This window comes from Ictidomys tridecemlineatus, chromosome 8 (genome assembly GCF_052094955.1).
Source record: "Ictidomys tridecemlineatus isolate mIctTri1 chromosome 8, mIctTri1.hap1, whole genome shotgun sequence".
NCBI lineage: Eukaryota > Metazoa > Chordata > Mammalia > Rodentia > Sciuridae > Ictidomys > Ictidomys tridecemlineatus.
Window position 1 is genome coordinate 61,510,362 of NC_135484.1, and position 20,331 is coordinate 61,530,692.

At 33.1% G+C, this 20,331-nt stretch overlaps 1 protein-coding gene across 4 annotated transcripts in view; it reads left to right on the top strand.

Moving 5' to 3' along the window:
* Ascc3 (activating signal cointegrator 1 complex subunit 3) overlaps window positions 1–20,331 on the top strand; it is a 340,007-nt gene that overhangs the window by 103,595 nt on the left and 216,081 nt on the right. For all 4 annotated transcript variants that reach the window (XM_078019561.1, XM_078019562.1, XM_078019563.1 and 1 more), the window contains one exon: window positions 13,618–13,782. In XM_078019561.1, the coding sequence (XP_077875687.1) occupies window positions 13,618–13,782 (165 nt within the window). The remainder of the gene's footprint in view (window positions 1–13,617; window positions 13,783–20,331) is intronic.

Here is a 20,331-nt window from a genome sequence, read left to right on the forward strand (position 1 = left end):
TATTTCAGTTTTTAGAAGGAATGTTTTCAATTTTTCACCATTTAGAATGATGTTGGCTATGAGTTTAATGTATATAGCTTTTACAGTGTTGAAGTATGTTCCTTCTATGCCTAATTCTTCTTGTGTTTTGAACATGAATGGATGCTTTATTTTGTCAAAAGCTTTTTCTGCATCTATTGAGATAATCATGTGATTCTCGTCTTTTAAGTCTATTGATGTGGTGAATTACATTTATTGATTTCCGTGTGTTGAAACAACCTTGCATCCATAGGATTAACCCCACTTGGTCTTGGTGCAATATCTTTTAGATACATTTTGTATATGATTTGCTATTATTTTATTAAAATTTTTACATCCATATTAAGAGGGATATTGGTCTGAACTTTTGTTTTCTTGATGTGTCCTTGTCTGGTTTTAGTATCAGGAGGATACTAGTCTCATAGAATGAGTTTGAAAAGGTTTTCTACTTCATGGAATAATTTGAAGAATTTTGGTGTGAGTTGTTCTTTGTGGGTCTGGTACAAATTGGGTAAGGATCCATTTCGTTCTGGACTTTTCCTTTGTTGGGAGGCTTTTGATGGCATCTTCTAATTCATTGCTTGATATTGAGCTGTTTGAATTTTCTGTATCATTCTGAATCAGTTTGGGTAGGTCATATGTCTCTAGAAATTTGGTTATGTCTTTAAGATTTTCTATTTTATTGGAGCATAAATTTCAAAATAATTTCTGATCATCCTCTATGATAAAATACTTCCATGAGTATTTTTCATGATAATATTTTCTTTTTCATCACGGATTTTAGTATTTATGTTTTTTTCCCTCTTTCTCATAGTTGGCTTTGCTAAAGTTTTATCAAATTTTATTTTTTTAAAGAACCAACTTGTCAGAGAGTGTAATATGTTGTATTCATTCCTATTCTCATTTACCTCTAAGCATTTTTTAACTTTCAACCTTGAGTTTTTATCCATTGGTCTTTCATTAACATGGTATTTAGTCTCCAGGTGTTAGTGCAGCTTCTATTTTTTGTTTTATCATTAATTTCTAGTTTCATTCCATTTTGATCTGATAAAATATAAGATATTATGTCTGTTTCTTTTTATTTGCTAAGAGTTACTTTGTGGCCTAAGATATGCTCTGTTTAGAAAATGATTCATGTGCTGCTGAGAAGAAAGTATAGTAAGTCATTGATGGATGAAATGTTCTGTATATGTTTCGTAAGTTTAAATTATTAATTGTGTTTTTCAGTTCTGTAGCTTGTTTTGTTTTTGTATGGTAGACATATCTAGTGATGAGAGAGTTGTGTTAAAGTCACCCAGTATTATTTTGTTGTCTATTTGATTCCTGAAATTGAGAAGGGTTTGTTTGATATATTTAGTTGTTCCACTGTTTGGAGCATAAATATTTATGATTGTTATATCTTGTAGATGTATAATTCCCTTAAGCTGTCTGAAGTGTACTACTTTGTCCCTTCTGATTAACGTTGGCTTGAAATCCACTTTATCTGATATGAGGATAGAAACCCCTGCTTATTTACAAGATCCATGTGAATGCTAAATTTTAAAATTAATTAATTAATTAATTAATTTGTTCTAATTTGTTATACATGACAACAGAATTCATTTTATAGTACACATATGGAGCACCATTTTTCATTTCTCTGGATGTACACTAAGTAGAGTCACACCATTTGTGTCTTCACACATATACCTATGCCCCATTCCTTCTCCTCTCACCCTTATTTCCAGTTCCTCCATTACTTGCATGCTCCCTCCCCTACCCCCATTATGGATCAATATCCACTTATCAGAGAAAAATTCAACCTTTATTTTTTTGGGAATTGGCTTACTTCATTTAGCATGATCTTCTTCAACTCATACATTTACTTGCAAATGCCATGATTTTATTCTATTTTAATGCTGAGTAATATTCCATTGTGTATATATACCACAGTTGCTTTATCCAGTGAATGGTAAGTTTTTTTCTCATCTTTTTACCTTCAATCTGTGGATGTCCTGCTTATGAGGTCTCTTCAAGACAGCATATTGTTGGATCCTTTTTACTAATCCAATCTGCCAGTCTGTATCTTATTTTTTAGTTATTGATGGAACTTTATTATTTATTTATATGTGGTACTGAGAATGAAGTAGTGCTTAAAATTTCCCACTGTTACAGTGAAATATTTTGGTTGGTAGCCTCACACCTGCCAGGCAAGCACTCTTAACACTGAGCCACAACCTCAGACCAACACTCTGTGTCTTTTGCTTGATGAGTTTAGGCCATTTACATTCAGTTTTATTATTGAGAAATGATTTTTATTTTCTGACATTTTGATTTATTTCTGTTTTATAATTTGAATTTGTTTCTCCTATGACTATTCTTCTAGTGTAGTCCCTTCATTTGCTGGTTTTTTCTTTTATTTTTTATTTCTCCTTGATGAAATATTTTGTTTAGCATGTTTTGTAGAGCATATCTTCTAGTTGTGAATTCTTTTAACTTGGGTTTATCATGAAATGTTTTTATTTCATTGTCAATTCTGAAGCTTAATTTTTCCGGGTATTGTGTTTTTGGTGGCATCCATTTTCTTTCAGAGTTTGGCCTATATTATTACAAAACTTCCTATTTTTGAGAGCCTGCATTGTGATTTTTCCTTAAACTTGACCTGTTATTTTTCTCAGATAGCCTTTAAAGATTTATCCTAATTATGTTAGGCATTTCCTTTTTTTGGATATTTTAATTGTATTCTTTAATATTTTTTGCTGATTCAAAATGACTGTTTAATAAGGTTAGAGGAAGTTCTATTCTAATGTGTTATTGCACCAAAAAAAATCTATAATTTTTTTAACTTTTTAAAAATTTTTTAATTTATTTTTATTTGTTTTAATTAGTTACACATGACAGTACAATGACCTTGACATATCATACATTTGAATCAGATGGGATATAATGTCTCATTTTTCTGAGTATATAGGTTGCAGAATCACATTGGTCATGCATTCACATATATGCACACAGTAATAATAGGCATTTTCATGATAATATGCTTTGTTGTGAGTCTGATTTAATTTTGTATATTTGGGATCCTGTCAGCCTCCTATATTTTATTTTCCATTTGTTTCCTGAGGTTTGGAAAATTTTCTGATTTTATTTCATTGAAAATATTGTGCATTCCTTTGGTTTTATCTCTGAGCCTTCATCTATCCTAGTATATCTTAAGTTTGGTCTTTTTGTGTTATCCCATGTTTCTTAGAATTTCTGTTCATGGTCTCTTAACATCTTTTGTCTGTATTCAGCTGTATGTTCAAGGTTATATATTTTCTCTTTATTATCTAAAACACTATTTTCCAAGTGTTCTCGTCTGGTGGTGATACTTTCCATTGAATGTTTAATTTGTTTTTTTGATTCTTTTATTTCTAGAATTTCTGCTTGATTGCTTGATTACTTTTTTCAGAATCTCCTCTATCACTCTATTGAAGTGATCTCTCACTTCCTATATTTTCTCTCTGACATCTCTTCTTCTATCTTTCTGTACTGCACAGATCAGTTTAACTGTGTTGTATATGGATTCTGTTATTGAATTATGTTGGTTTGTTAGTGCAGTTTGTTCACTTGCTTTTTCATGTTGTTTGTGTGCCTACCTACTTAAAGATAGGAATCTGAGGCTGTAGAGTTTCTACCCTGTGGACTTATACTTTCCCTGAAGCTTTCCAGTATTTCATAGTTTTGGGGGAGACAAATAATAACAACAACCCATTCAAACAATATACATCTTTAAACCAAATAGTTCCTGCTACAACTTCTTCTGTGTTCATTGGCACAATGAACAGAAATTATGTGATCAGTTACTGCCCACAGGAAAAAAAGTACGTTTGCAAAAGGTTTCACAATTTCAAAAATGGGGAGAATTTTAAAAACTGAGAGAACAGAAGAGATCTAGGATGTGAAGATTATGAGGGAGAGAGAGTGAATATACATAAAAAATTAAGCCAGGTATAGTGGTGCACGCCTGTAATTCCAGTGGTTTGGGAGGCTGTGGCAGAAGGATCTTGAGTTCAAAGTCAGCCTCAGCAATTTAGTCAGGTGCTAATTAACTCAATGAGACCCTGTTTCTAAATAAAATACAAAAAAGGATTGGGGATGTGGCTCGGTGGTTAAGTGCCCCTTAGTTCAATTTCTGGTATATAAAAGAAAAAAAAATAAATAATAGAATGTAAAATAAAACTGAAATATAGTAACTAAATATCGTAGCCCGCAAAAGACTGAGCCATTAATGATAACTGCCTTCAAAAAATTATAGAAGTGATAAAAAGAGACAAATATGTATAAGTGTCCATTAGTCATTCATTCACAATCAATCAGAGAAATGAAGAAGGAAGAAACAAAAGGTTCTCAATGAAAATATAAAGAATTGTTTCAGTTGGAGTTGAAAATTTCTTGGCTTCCCTTCTCAGCAACGTTAGGTGGAATGGGCTGGTGTGTGATGTCTGCTCCTCCCTCGGGGTATAGTTGCCAGAGTGAGAGAGGAGATCTTGTAGGCACACCTCCTGGAGGTGGGATTTAGGCCTGGGTAGTTTCTATGTTCTTCAATGAATCTGAAGATTTTAAATCACTCTCCTCCAGAACTCAACAATTGCCTGTCCATGCTGGGAAACCCTGGGTTCCACTCTTGCAGGGAGGAATAAATCATTTATCTCTTTTGTCACCTACAAACTCGGATCCAAAGTCAAATCACTCCTCTCCCCACCAGGCTGAGCTTGTCCCTCCTAGCTGGTCCTTCAATAGGCAGGACTGGAGGGGGTTCGGGGTGGGGTTGTCAGTTGTGTTTCAATGACCTGTACTCTCCATGAAAACCCCTTTTTGCATCTGACCTTCTGGTTATTTAGGCACTTTCTATGTCCTGTGGTGAGGGTTCTCCAAGCCTGTACTTTGAACCCAGCTTTAATTTGCCAGAAGTCAGTCCCCACAACTGCTCCCCAGGGGCCCATGGTGCAGCTACAAAAATGGCTCCTTTCTCTGTCTGTGGACAGCCAAGATAGTCATGGTTCCTGCCCTGCACAAGGATAGTATACAGCATGGCGTTGTCTTTGATCTCTGATCTCTGCATACCCAAATGTGCCACAGGCCTCCTAAGAATGTGGGTTCCTTATCCCTCCACTTTGCTTACAGGAGGCCTACTGTGGTGGTGCAAGCAGTGTTGCTGGGCATTTCCTCCTTATTTTCTTATATCCAACTTCCTGAGTCTCTGATCTGCTTTGAAAATCCAGTATTAACTCCCTGTAAAATCCCCCCCTTTCCCGCCACCTGCCGTGCTGAAAAGTTGCCTATCTGATTTCTTGATTCCATGCTAGGGAGCAGCCAGGAAAACAACCTCCTCTATTTTGCCATTTTGTGCAGGGGCAGGTTTTCTTTTTTAACTATGTGTCAAGAAAGATTAAAGCTTTTGAGTTTTATACTCAATCACAGATACTGTATTAGCTTATTCTTTCTCCTTTAAAAAAAACAAAACAGTTTTCTAGCCCCCATTTGACTGTAAGTTTCTGTTAATCCATTTAAAAACCAATAACAAATCATTGTTTTTTTTTTTTAAATCTCCTTTTCAGTATTCTAACTTTGTTAGATTGTAGGAAATAGAAGAGAACGTAGAAAAATACAGGAAAATGTATGCTTTCACTTGATGGTACACTGTCATCACATTGTAAGTAGTGTAGACCTTGGGCTTGAAACAGAGGCAGTGGCAGTTGGCACAGGTCCCTTCTAATGTGGGGTGTCCAGCACCTTACCAGGGAATTCTTGCCTGCTCAGAGGGATAAGCCTCCTGAGAAATTAAAGTCTGGAATAATTAACGAAGAACAAGATAGAGTCAGAAGGATAGTTTTAAAGATGGAATCCTGATAGGTTCAGTCCATAGAGGAGCTGGAGGTAGACAAAAAGAAAATGGCTCCCATGGTTTATTTAAAGGTGTACATCAAAGGCAGAGATAAGGTTTCAAAGGTGGAGTCTTGCTTTCTGACCTCTTGCAAACAGCAGGTTGATTGGCATCGTGGAAGATCATACCCATTTTAGAGGGGCTGTGTTACTACAGCAGGTCACCCTACTCTCGTGCTGTGTGGGATATGGCAGAGCTGAATAGAAATTCACAATGTCTCTGGGCAGTCAACCAGAGGAAATGTCCACTGTGAGTTCCCAGGCACAGTTTTATATTTTGGATACCGATATGTGTAATCATCCTGTTCACTAGGTATAATGTGCAACACAGTCCACACACAGCCCGCGGAGGCTCTCAACACCTTCAACTATAGATGACTTTTTCATTTCATGATATTGTATGAAATATTTTGGAGCACATTTCTCTTGCTTTTCCTCCTAAAAGTATAAATCTCTAAAATTCTTGTTAGCTTTTTTTTTTTTTTTAACTAATCATAGACACATACCTTAGAACATTTATTAAATTAGTCAAAACTTCCATCAGGAAGCTTTCTTTGGATTATGCTAAATTGTAATTTGATGGTATATATGTCCTGCCTTCGTTCTTTTCTTATGTTCAATAAAATTATTCAAATAACAAAAATAATGGATCAATAAGGAACCACAAAAACATCTATTTCCTTAAGTTGCCTTCAATTTCATTAGCTTTTATCCTGCCATAATTTGTAAAGTTTGAGACTCCTCCCATTTTCTGTTTCTCTTTCCCAAAGGTAGACCCAAATTTTTGACTGATTGTTCTTGGGATAAATATATTGTCTTTGAATAAAGTCATTTAAGAGGAGTTTTCTGGGTTCTTTTCCCACTTTCACAGAGTATGTAAACTCAAGGAAACCTGTTCTCTATAAACTATATCCTGATTGTACAGATTAAAAGTCACCAAAGGACATGTTGCTACAAATTAATTACCCCTCAGTGGCAACCTTTCTTTTTGAATGTCAACAGGAAGCTTTGCAAGTTGGGAGATGCCTGCTCTATGAAACTTGAATGGAATAAAATCCTGGGGTATTATAACCCAGCAGTTAGAATTGTGAAGGCAAGTCTTTGTGGGTTGTACACACAGAGATGTAAACAATTTTGTAGTTTCCTTAGTTATATCTAATTAATTCAGTTTTAGGGTAACCAGATGTTTTAGTTAGCTTTGCTTCACTATTTTGGCTTATGAGTTCAAAGGTTCAATTCGTAGTCTGCTAACTCCATAACTCTAGGCATACATCAAGGTACAACATCATGGTTCGCAGGATATGGCAACCTGGAAACAGAGAGAGCCCTACTCACCAGGGAAGAAACCCAAAAGGTACCTCCCCAGTGACCTCTCTCCTTTAGCCATACACTACCTGCTTAAACTTGTCATTCAGTTAATCCATATCAGTGGATTAATGAACTGATTAGGTATACTTCTCATAATCTGTTTCACCTCTGAACTTTCTAGCATTTACACGAGCTTTTGGGGGATGCTTCATACCTAAAGCATAACACTGAGCATTATGTTCTTTACTACCATATACTAATGAGGCTAGACTTCACTATGCATTATCTGGCATTGTGGCTAAGTGTTTTTAAGTACAAAAAGAACAACAAAGAATTGTATTCCAGATGCAAACCCACATAGTCTAGAAAGTACCAAATGTTCAGTTTTAAGGGAGTTTTCTCTCTCCTTACCACAGCATTCCATGCTCTGCTTCTTCAAAATTTTCGGATTTTCATATTGAATTACATTTTATTTAATGTTACGTATGAAATTTTACCTAAAAATAATGTCATAGTTTTTTTTAATATCCAAATTTCATTTCAAATGCAGTTCTTTAATTTTTAGTTTTTAAAAATCTGTGCTTTGCAAACAAATATGTACTGTTATTACTTTCGAAATTGAATATTTTTCAATTAGTTTTTATATTTTCATTTCATCACTGAAGGCTGCCAACTTTGAAATAACTATAACTAGGTCTTTGAGAGGACTTTGTGCTTTACATGTGTGATTGTACACTTATGCATGTGAATTGATAGGAGAATAAAGAACATAAGAGAACCAGAAATGAAAGTAGTTGGAACTAACTGATTTGTTGTAGTACTCTCAAGGGGCAGGTATAATCTGCAGTCTGTCAGATTTCATTATAGGAGATGTTGATGTCAATCAGAACTGACATTTGTATCTCAGAGGTTAGTAAAACTGTAATTATATGTACGTTTCCATACTCTAAACCATGTGACATTTTAGATTTAGTCTTTAAATTAATTCATTCATATAATGTATATCCTTATTCATTGAATAGGTATGTGATTGTGTTTTAAAAAAGAGAGATGGACTTCTAAATCTTGCAAGCTGTTGCCGGTCTACACCTACAGTGTGAGAATATAATTGTGCTAACAGAGAGGCTTGATAAAGAGCTGAGCCAGAATGATTCCAATTATTTTTACAACAGAAGATGTATTGAACAAGCATTCTTGAATGTTGCTCTTTAGCATAGTTAATAGGTCCCTTTCATTTTTTTCCAACCAAATGCACGATATTTCATCAGTTGTAAGATACATTTTGAAAATGTTTTTGGTGGTAGAATTTTGCCTTCTTAGTGGCACATAAAATAATGGTATAGTAGTAATGTACTCTGGAATTTCAGTGGCTGTAATCTGTATTTTATCATTCTGCTTTAAAAAGGATATTTATGTGTTTAGTTTATATGACCTTTTTCCAATTTTCTAAGATTTAAGTACCAAACATTTTAAATTTTGAAATAGTTTCAAATATTATAAAGGCAAGAAATTATACTTTTAACCTTTTAAATTTCTTGTATTTCTTTTGATTTAAAAATTTAAATCTTTTATTTATAACTATCTGCCTCAATTAAACAAAATACTTATAGTCAAAATAATTCTTTAAATAACTGTTTAATAATATTCCTTCTCCCCACTTTTGTTCCATTGATTCATTTTTTTCTTTTCTTTTTAATCTCCCTCCCTTTATTTTGAATTAGCTTCTTCATATCAGAGAAGACACTTGACCTTTGACTAAAAGAAAGATAAAGAAAGGAAAAAATAGGAGGAAAGATCAGACAGAGAAAAATTGTTTTCCCTCAGAACTATTTTTCTCTCTCCGCCAAATAGTATTTTGCTTGCTTTCTTATCATTCTGGCTCAGCTCTTTATCAAGCCTCTCTGGTAGTACAAATCACTTTTTTTTCATCTTATTATGTTCAGTAAGCATTTGTAGGAGAAAATATGAATGCAAATATATTTAGGAACAATGTAATTTCTGGTAAACTCAAACTCTGGTAAATTGGCTGGTAGGAACCGATCATCTGCCTGTAATTGCTAGCTGGTTGATATAGTGACAGCTCTTTTACCTCTGGAGTGTTTGCATTTTCTCAAGGAGCATTAGATTAGTTAAGCCTATTAATATGTTGAAACAGAAAGGAACAGAATGTAAAATACACACTCAAAACTCATTCCTTTCACAGGAATTATTTGGCAAGAAGCTTTATGTTCTTTGTGATTGCTCTCATAATTCTTACTTCAAAATTCAAACAATTCTATTTAGGACAAGTCTGTGAATACCTGGATTCATGCATGACATTTTTCATTCAATGAAACTCTTCCTCTCTGGTGTGTTTTGATAAAGGGTTTGCTATAGTGTCCAATTATTGGGTGATGAAAAAAATTATTAAAAATCTCAGATTAAAATTTATGTTTTTCTCTTCTCTTTCTCTCCTGAAGAAGGAATATATTTAACCTTTGGAAAAGAACAATTGAACAGTTATGAAACATTCATGGAAAACTGAGTATTGTAATTTTACTATATAAGTATGTAAGGAAAGTTTTTAATAATAATATTTAGGTGAAATTTCTGATGAATTAATTCTATCAAGTCTTAGGTTCTTTGGTTTTTCTGTTAAATTGATGCTCATTTTAAAATTGAATATACCAACTTTTTATCATAATGGTGGTAAGTAAATATCTTTAGGATGCCGTTTTCCCAGTGGACAAGCTAAAATTGTAACTGTTTCAAATAATGATTTTTACACTGCTGAGGAACTAATAAGTATATGTACTGAGAGAAATTTAAGTTGACAGTAAAAACATTGACAGTTAACCTATGGCCTAAAACCAAGAGCAGATGGAAATCTCTTGCATGATTTTCAATTCATTAAGCAATGTAACACTTTATTTTCTAGAAATTTTAGTTCAGGGAATGAGAGTGGTGACACGGTGAGATAAATGAACCCACTTCTTAATGTGCTGAAAGTATAGAAAACAAAATACTAGAAAGAATTTTTAAGATTTGGTAGTATATTTGATGTTTGAAATTTTTGATATCACAATTTAATTGGTACATTATTATCTCTGAAATTCAGTTAATTATAAGAAAATACTAACACAGTGTTCCAAATTTGAGGTGAGATAGATAGCTAAGCTTCGTATTTATTATTATCATTTAATAATATCATTTATTCATTTAAATATTAGCCTTCTTAATATTTCCTACTAATAAAATGACTTCTTTATTTTATATTTTCATGTGCCACTAATTTCTAGTTTTGGAGAATTTCTACTTTTTTAACAAATGGGCATATTTCTCAAGGGCATTTATTTTTTATTAGTTCATTTTAGTTATGCATAACAACGGGGGTCATTTTGACATAACTAAATAAGCATGGAATATAATTTCCCCTGTTTAGTTCCCTGTACTTCTCTTTTGCCTGTCCTCTTCCCTTCCCCATTTCCTTTCCTCTACTCATCTTCCTTCTATAATTTATACTTTTTAAAATTAGTGCACTATGGATATACATTAAAGGTGAAGTTCACTGTGGTATATTCATATTTGTACATAGGAAAGTTTGAGCAGACTCATACCACTGTTCCTTTCCCTGTCCCTCCTCCCATTCCTCATTCCCTTCCTCTAGTCTACTGACCTTTCTGCTAAATTCATGAGATCCCCTTTCCCCTTTTCTTCCTTTCTCTTATTTTGATCTAGCTTCTACATATGAGAGAAAACATTCATTTTCATAAAGGACTTTTAATATAAAGGATTTTTAGTAGGTTATTTCTATGTGTATTTATAATAACATATTTTGTATTGTTTTGGTTTTGTCAATATTCACAGAAGTTCTGTTTAATTTATTGTAGCATGATAAAAAATATTAATTAATGGCCAGTAAATGTTTTATATGTTTGAGATCTCAATATTCATTTTAGGTCTGTTTATCCCTGATTGTAGTAGCATATTTTTCTGTAAAAATTTATAGTCTCATTAATGCCATTTTAAATTTACTAAGTTAGCCAAGTCACTTGGATTTGTAGTACTTCACACTTTAAATATGCATTGTTTAATCTACTTCATTGTGCTTGCTACTTATTGATCTATAGAATGTTACCTGATAAATTTTGCAGTTGACAATTCATTAAAAAATGATAGCAATGATATTGCTAGTTCAGCAGGATTGTGTATTTGTTAAGAATTTATTCATTCCTGATCTAAAAAACTAAGATTATCATCTCCAGAGTGACTTCAAGACAGACAAACTAATATCAAAATGAAATAAATAAATAAATTGTTGAGGACAATAATTTGGCCCCCATTCCGGTTTACCCTGCAAAGCACAATTTAGTTGTTGATTATTATCAGTCACTATAGTTTGATATACTGGTTAAGAACAACTTTGGTTTTTTTTTTTTTTAATTATTTCTTACATACATCACAATAGAGGAGTGCATTACATTCATAATTTTTTTTGCATTGCAATTCTTAATACACCTTTATACCACAATTTATCAAATCTCTCTTTGTATATAAGGTATGTTGACACCAAATTCACATCTTCATACATGAATTTTGTATAATGATGACCAACTTCTTGAACTATCCTTGCTATTCCCATCCTCCCTCCTACCCCTATTCCCTATCTAGAGGTAATCTTCCTCCCTTGCTCTCCATCCCAACCCCATTTTGAATCACCCCCCTTATATCAGAGAAGACATTTGACATATTTTTTGGGGGGGATTGGCTAACTTCACTTAGCATAATCTTCTCTAATGCCATCCATTTCCCTGCAAATGCCATGATCTTATTGTTTTTTATTGCTGAGTAATATTCCATTGTGTATAAATGTCACATTTTTTTATCCATTCATCTACTGAAGGACATCTAGGTTGGCTCCACAGTTTAGCTATTGTAAATTGTGCTGCTATAAACATTGATGTGGCTGTGTCCCTGTAGTATGCTGTTTTTAGGTCCTTTGGGTATAGTCCGAAAAGAGGAATAATAGCTGGGTCTAATGGTGGTTCCATTCCCAGTTTTCCAAGGAATCTCCATACTGCTTTCCAAATTGGCTGTACCAATTTGCATTCCTACCAGCATCCTCGCCAGCGCTTGTTGTTGTTTGTCTTCATAATGGCTGCTACTCTTACTGGAGACTCTGCATCTAATAGAAGAAAAAGTAGGCCCTAATCTCCATCACGTGGGGCTAGGCCCCAGCTTCCTTAATATGATGCCTGTAGTACAAGAATTAAAACCAAGAATCAACAAATGGGATGGATTCAAACTAAAAAGTTGTTTCTCAGCATAAGACATAATATGTGAGGTGAATAGGGAGCCTACATCCTGGGAACAAATTTTTACCCCTCACACATCAGATAGAGCTCTAATCTCTAGGGTATATAAAGAACTCAAAAAGATAAGCACCCCCCCCCAAAAAAAACAAATAATCCAATCAATAAATGGGCCAAGGACCTGAACAGACACTTCTCAGAAGAGGATATACAATCAATCAACAAACATAGGTAAGAATGCTCATCATCTCTAGCAATCAGAGAAATGCAAATTAAAACTACTCTAAGATACAACTTTGGTTTTTATTGGTTATCTCATGCATTTTTTGAACCATCTGTTGATGGACTATTTCCTAATCCATTTCCACAGTAGATACTAAATTCTGATTTTTTTTGTTCTGCCACTCTGCTTTTAGAGGATCCAAACAACTCACTATGCAAAAAGTAAATAGATTTATAATTCCAGCTTCATGCTAAATGGTCTGCTTTTATGAAAGTTTACATAAAAACCCTGAGCCTACTTATTGCACCAAAAGTCCTTATCTCCAGAGACCCACTGTTGGGGTTGCTATGTGTATTTGTTACCCTTCACCAAATGTGTGTTTTTAGTGTAAGTAGTTTAATACCAGTTGCTATTAAAGGGCAGTATTTGAAAACTGAGTTTCAATGGTAGTTTCTCCTAAATTGGAATAGGCTTAGTACTGATGAGAATTCTTTTAATCTCCTTTTCAGGCTGCTTTTACTCCTGGACCTTTTTCAAATAAAAATGCCTATCAATATATGTTACTTTCAAAAAATTTTATTTTTATTTTATATTACAAATTGTATGTGTGTGTGTAATTTGTACATTTTACATTACGCTTACTCACCTTCAGAACTTTAAATAACTGCTTAAAATTATAGCTTAAGGAAAAATGTTCTTGAATTTACTGTTGTGTATAGTAAATTAAATGTTATTTTGGGGTATTTTAAACACATTTTATTATATATGAGTAAAAGTGGCCACAAAAATATTTATTTTTGAATGATACAAATGAAACTTTAATAATGTATTTGACTTTTCCACTATTTTTGCTTATCTTTTCTTTTGTTATAGATGCTTGTTACCACACCAGAAAAATGGGATGTAGTGACAAGAAAGAGTGTTGGGGATGTTGCTCTTTCCCAAATTGTAAAACTCCTTATTCTTGATGAAGTTCATTTGCTGCATGAAGATAGAGGACCAGTATTAGAAAGCATAGTTGCACGTACTTTACGGCAGGTAAGAGAAAGTTACCTCTTTTTTTTGTAAGTTTATTTTGAGAGAACCAGTAAGTTTTTAATCCTAAAATATAGAATTCAAAGGAAAACTTAATATGCATTATTCTCGGGGATAAAGGTAATTTTAGAATGAAGAAACACTTAACTGTTTCATTTTCACATTAACTCTTCAGTTTGTTCCAAATCTCATTTCATTGATGTCTCTTTAACCAAAATAAGTATAGGAAAACTTCTATTCTAAACCTGTGTTGTAAAGTTGATCCAGTATTCACTAGTCAGAATTAAAATATTTTACAACATAAGGAATTATGTTGTAAAATATAGTTCTTCTCTGCATTGTACCCTCCAAAAATCTGAATGTAATTTATATTTTTTCTCATATATTGGATAAAATGAGATTTGATTGCCACATAGCCATAATTTTAACTAATATTTTTTTAAAGGGGAATGTTTATGTTGTCTCTAGGTTTGGGCCTTTTTGGTAATTTATAAAATAGTAGAAACAAATAATTGGTAAATTCACCCATGCCAGGAGTATCAGGATATTCTTTGTTGGCTATTTTTTTTTTAAAATAAGTGAAAAGATATGAACTCTTAGAATAGTCATAGATATTAAAGTGAAGTTTTCTGGTAGATTGTACATGTATGGAAAATAGATGAACACAAGTTTTTCTAACTCATTAAGAACTCCGTTTCCTTGACTCTCCATTTGTTATTGTCTTTTATTCATATTCTCTTGCCTTAGTTTTCTTCCTGAAATAGCCAAGACCTGATGATCAATAAGTCTGTTGTCAAAAACCTTAAGTTACTTACCTCTGAGTACCTGGCAAAATTACAACAGCAAATCAGCTGAATTATGTCTATTTCTAGCCAGACTGCTCATCATTAGAGGAGAAGATCACACAGTGGTATAGACTAGTGTAAGTATATATTCATAGAATATGATATATACTACACATTCATGGATTCTGAATTTACCTGAATTGCTGGGATTACCCTGTAACATCTAAGCAGCTTTTCTTCTATTTCCCTAATGTGACCATTACTAAGCTTCCTTAGTCTCCTTTATCACTCTCTCCCACTTTGTCATGCCTCATTCTTACATGAGAGCACTTTTTACTGAAAGGAAATAAAGACCTTCATGCTTGAACTCCTCAAATTCTGTCCTTTCCCCTAACCAGAAAAGAATCCTGCTTCTACTCCTGCCATCATAAGGATTCCATCATTATATTCTTAAACTTTTCTCAGAGGTCTCTTTTCCCCTTGCCTCAGACCCCATTCATTTGACTCTGTAAGTTACTCCTTTTCTTTCTCCTATATCTTCAGTTTCTGTCTCTTAGTGGCCACTGTCTACTTAGCGTAATAGAATTAAAAAGTCTTTTGATCTTTACCAGAAAACTTCCCTCAAATTTATCCTTCTCCAATAATTTTGCTCCATAAATTTCCTTACCACCTAGCTTCTTGAAATATTAATGTATCTTCACTGTTTTCCTTTTGATTTTTCAACCTCTGCAGTCTGGTCACTGATTGAACTAAATCAACATTAATAAAATATTTTTACCAGTATCACCAGTTACCAAAGGATAGTTTTCAAACCCAGTCTTTTTTAACTTGTGATATTAGTAATTTTGATATTGGATACTACTCATCATTCCTCAGTCTTGAAACTTGTTTCCTTTGGATCCATGATGATACCCTGTCCTAATTTTTTACATGACTTTTTCCCCATCTATCTGCTCTTTCTCAGGCTCCTTTACTTCTCTCCTGTCTTCATCATTAATGTTTATATTCTCTAAGATTCTGTTACCTGACATTTTTTTTCATTCTAAAAATTTATCCAAGAAAACAATACTTTTGTGCCTACCTTACCTAAATCTTTGTGTGTCATTACAGATGGTGTGTGTGTGTGTGTGTGTGTGTGTGTGTGTGTGTGTGGGTGGGTGGGTGGGTGTGGGTGTATACAGGTTGAGTATCCCTCATCTAAAATATTTGAGACCAGAAGTGCCTCATATTTTAGATATGTTTGGTAGGGAAGAAGATTTTGGAATATTTGCATGCCAATAATGAAATTCTTTGGAATGAGACCAAAACCTAAACACAAAATTCACTTATGTTTCCTATACATCTTAGACACATAGCTTGAAGGTAATTTTATATACCATAGTTTCCATGTGCCTACATTTTTACTATGACCCGACATAAAATTTCAGGTGTGGACTCTTCCATTTGTGGCAGCATGTTGGTACTCAAAAAGTTTCAAATTTGGGTGCATTTTGAATTTCAGATTTTTAAATTAGGGATGCTCAACCTGTGTGTGTTTATATGTAAATATTGTATTTAAAAAGTTTTTTTCTGCTGATTTCTACCTACATTCAAATTCAGCTTTATGTTTCTGCTTTAGTTTCCCGTAAATATCTTTGCTAATCATGTTAGAACTCTGTTATCTTTTCTATATCAGTATAAATAAGATTTCATTCCACTTGTTTCTAAGCCAAAACCCTGGAAGATACAGCCAGATTTTCCTACTTCCTTAACATTCCATCTGAATATCTAGTTTAATAACAGTTATTTTATATTTCATATCCTGAAGATCTCTGATCCATATCCAGGCATAGGAATTTAATATACAAAACTTTAGGAAATGATATTTTGTGCCAACCAAGTTTTAAATGTTCCTATGTATTCCTTCTAGTAAGTGGAGTATAAAATTCTAGGCATTAATGATTTAATTGAATCAAACAAACTCTCAGTGCATTGCAGCAAATATAGAAGAGGTGTTTTTTTTTTGGTAACTTTGGAGTGGATATCTAAGCAACATCATAAACTCGAAATGTTATAAAGGAAAACTGTGCCACATTTCATTGTGTAAATTTTAAAATATTCTGCCCAGTCATGATAGTAAGGATATCACCCCAAAAGTTAAAATTGAAGTGACTGCATATCAGAAATTATTTGTTACACATTGTTCAATAGAAATAAGCATACTGAGAAAGATTGAAAAGATACTTGAAAGAAATCCAAACCAATATTTCTATTAGATTAGCAAAACTGAAAATGAAATGCAATTCCATTCACTAAGATCAACCCTATGTTTTTACTTCTAGGAATCTAAACTATGGAAATAATAACACAAACTCACAAAGATGTATTAGTACTAGTATTCACTGAAGCTCTCCTCCCGCTCTTTTTTTTTTTTTTTTTTGAATGCTGGGGATTGAACCCAGTGCTTAACACATGCCAGACAAGGCTATACACTGAAATACACCCCCAGCCCAAAGTTCTCTTTTTACATCAAAACATTTTGAAAACAATCCAAATATTCAATACCAGAAATGGTTTAATATATTTCAGTATGTTCATACAAATGAAATTCTACCTTTAAAAAGTATAAGGTAGGGCCATATGACCTGGGCTTAAATAGTCTGTGTTATTATTCATTGAGCAAACAAGCTGTTCTATTTATTTGTGTATCATAAAAAGTATGCTATATTTGTACTTTTGTTCATTATTTTACCCAGTGAATACTTACTAAGCACTTACATTTTGCCAGCTCATAGTTTTAGGTGCTTTAGATATAATGGTAAACAAAACAGTTTTTGTTTTTATTTACATTTTTAAATGTTTTTGTTAGTCCATTATAATTATACATGATAGTGGGGATCTTTTTGACATCATACATGCATGGAATTAATTTGCTCCATATCAGTCTCTCATACTTTCTCCTTCCCTTTCTTTTCTTGCTCTCCCTGTTCCCCTTCTTGTCTACTGGTTATTCTTCTATTTATTTATAGTTTTTTTAATTGGTACTTTATAGATATACAGTGAAGGTGGAATTCATTGTGGTGTATATGTGCATAACATAATTTGGTCACTTTCATTCCAGAGTTCTTAACTTTTTCTATACCTTCTCTCTCTCTATCTTCTTTCTTTGTTCCACTGATCTTTTCTGGTTTCATGTGATCACTGCCCACCCCCCATTTTGGTCTAGCTTCTGTATATGAGAGAAAATATTCAACCCCTGACTGAGTCTGGCTTATCACTTAGCATAACGTTTTCTATGTCCATTCATTTACCAACAAATTCCATAATTTCATTCTTTTTTATGGCTAGTTAAATCTTCATTGTGTATGTATACCACATTTTCCTCATCCAGTCATCAATTGAAAGACATGTGGGCTGATTTCATAATTTGACACTGTGAATCGTGCTGCATTAAACATTGAGGTGCTATATTGCTATATATAGTATGTTGATTTTTAGTTCTTTTCGATAAACACCTTGGAGTAGGGTAGTTGAGTCATAAAGATGGTTCCATTTCTAGTTTTTTGAGGAATATCTACACTGGTTGTACTAATCTGCAGTCTCACCAACAATTCATGAGTATACATTTTGTTCCCCATCCCCAGCATCTATTATTATTTGTGTTCTTGGTAATTGCATTCTAACTAGAGTGAGATGAAATCAGTGCAGTTTTGATTTGCATATCCCTGATTGCTTCTTATGTTGAACACTTTTTTCATGTATTCATTGTCTTTGTGTTTTTTCTTTTGAGAAATGTGTGTTTAGTTCCTTTTTTCATTTATTATTTGAGCTTTTTTGGTGTTAAGTTTTTTATAGATATATACTTTATACATTCTAGATAATAATCGTTTGTCAGAATAGTAGCTACCAAATATTTTTCTCCCATTCCATAGACTTTTTGTTTGTTTTTGTTTTCTTTGCTTTGCAGACGTTTTTTTATTTGATGTCCTGCCATTAATTAACTCTTGTCATTATTTCCCTAACTTTAGATGTTCTATTGACAAAGTCATTGCCTGTACCTCTTTGTTGGAATGTTGACCCATGGTTTCTTCCAGGAGTTGCATACTTTCTGATCTAATTCCTATGTGTTTGATCCTCATGGAATTGACTTTTGCATAGAGTGAAAGATAGAGATCTAGTTTCATTCTTGTTTCATATGAATATCCCCAATTGTACCAGCACCATTTGTTAAAAGGCTGTTTTCTCTATCATATAGTTTGGCACCATTGTCAAGGATCAGATGACTGTATATGTGCGGATTTATTTCCATGTCTTTTCTATGCCAGTGGTCTTCTTGTGTATTTTGATATCAGTACAATACTGTTTTTCTTACCATAACTCAGTAGTACAGTGTTAAATCAGGTATTATGATTCCTGTCATTGTTTTTCTTGCTCGGTGTTGCATTGGCTATTCTTCCAAATACATTTTAGAACTGTTTTCTCTAGTTCTGTGAGAAATGTCATCAGTACTTTGGTAGGGATTACTTTGAATCTGTAACTTTTGGTAATAGGATCATTTTGACAATATTGTTTGCCTGTCTGAGAATATGTGAGGTCTTTCCATTTTCTAAGGTCTTCTTTAATTTCTTTCTTCAGTGTTATAAGTTTTTATTGTAGAGGTCTTTCACCTCCTTGATTAGATTTCTTCCCAAAGTTTTTGTTTTTTTATTTTTAGTTTTTTTCCGTAAATTATATGATTTTCATAATTTTTTCTCAGCAGACTTATTATTGTAATAAAGGCAAGCTATTGATTTATGAGTGTTGATGTTTTATCCTGCTGTTGTGCTAAGTTTGTTCATAAGCTCCAGCAGTCTTCTGGTTTTTGATCTTCTAAATATAGTATGTCATCAGAAAATATAATTTAAATTACTTTTAGGCTGGTGTAGAATAAGATGTGTATGTATACATGAAAGAATATGCAGCAAGCTGGAAAAATGATTTCTTAAAAGTAAAGGGACAGGGGGCTAGGATTGTGGCTCAGAGGTAGAGCGCTCGCCTACTGTGCATGAGACACTGGGTTCCATCTTCAGCACTACATACAGATAAAATAAAGATATTGTGTCCACCTATAACTAAAAAATAAATATTTTTTAAAAAAGTAAAAGGACAGGGTTGGGGTTGTAGCTCAGCAGTAGAGCACTCTCCTAGCACATGTGAGGCACTGGGTATGATCCTCAGCACCACATTTAAATAAATAAAATAAAGGTATTGTATCCACCTACAACTAAAAAAATTTTTTTTTAAAAAGTAAAGGGACAGTATTCTTGGGATATATGATCACTTTTATCATATAAATGAAAAATATGTATATATGCACATAAATACAGAGGGTTGAAATGTTCAAAGAATATTTATAAAAATTAAATATTTTAGCTAATATCAGTTTAATAATAATTTCACAGGTATAACTAGTTGTAAAATATAGTTGAAGCATTGAGAAGTATCTCCAAGTTCTTTTTTACTACAGTGCATATGTTCTGGTACAGATTTTATGTATAAGACCTCAAAAAGAAGTATTCAGTACACTTTTTACACAAAAGAGAGTTATTTTGATCATGAAACATTTTTATTTTATACCTAAATACTTAAATAGCTTAGTTAAAATTGTTTAGGAAACCATGCTGTATGAATTCATACATTCTACATTTACCTGCAATGAACTTGTTGGACCATGTCCATCCAGTTAAAAGCATCCCACAGATAAAGAATTTCCTGCAAATATAAAACATTAGAGGCCAAGTAAATAGCA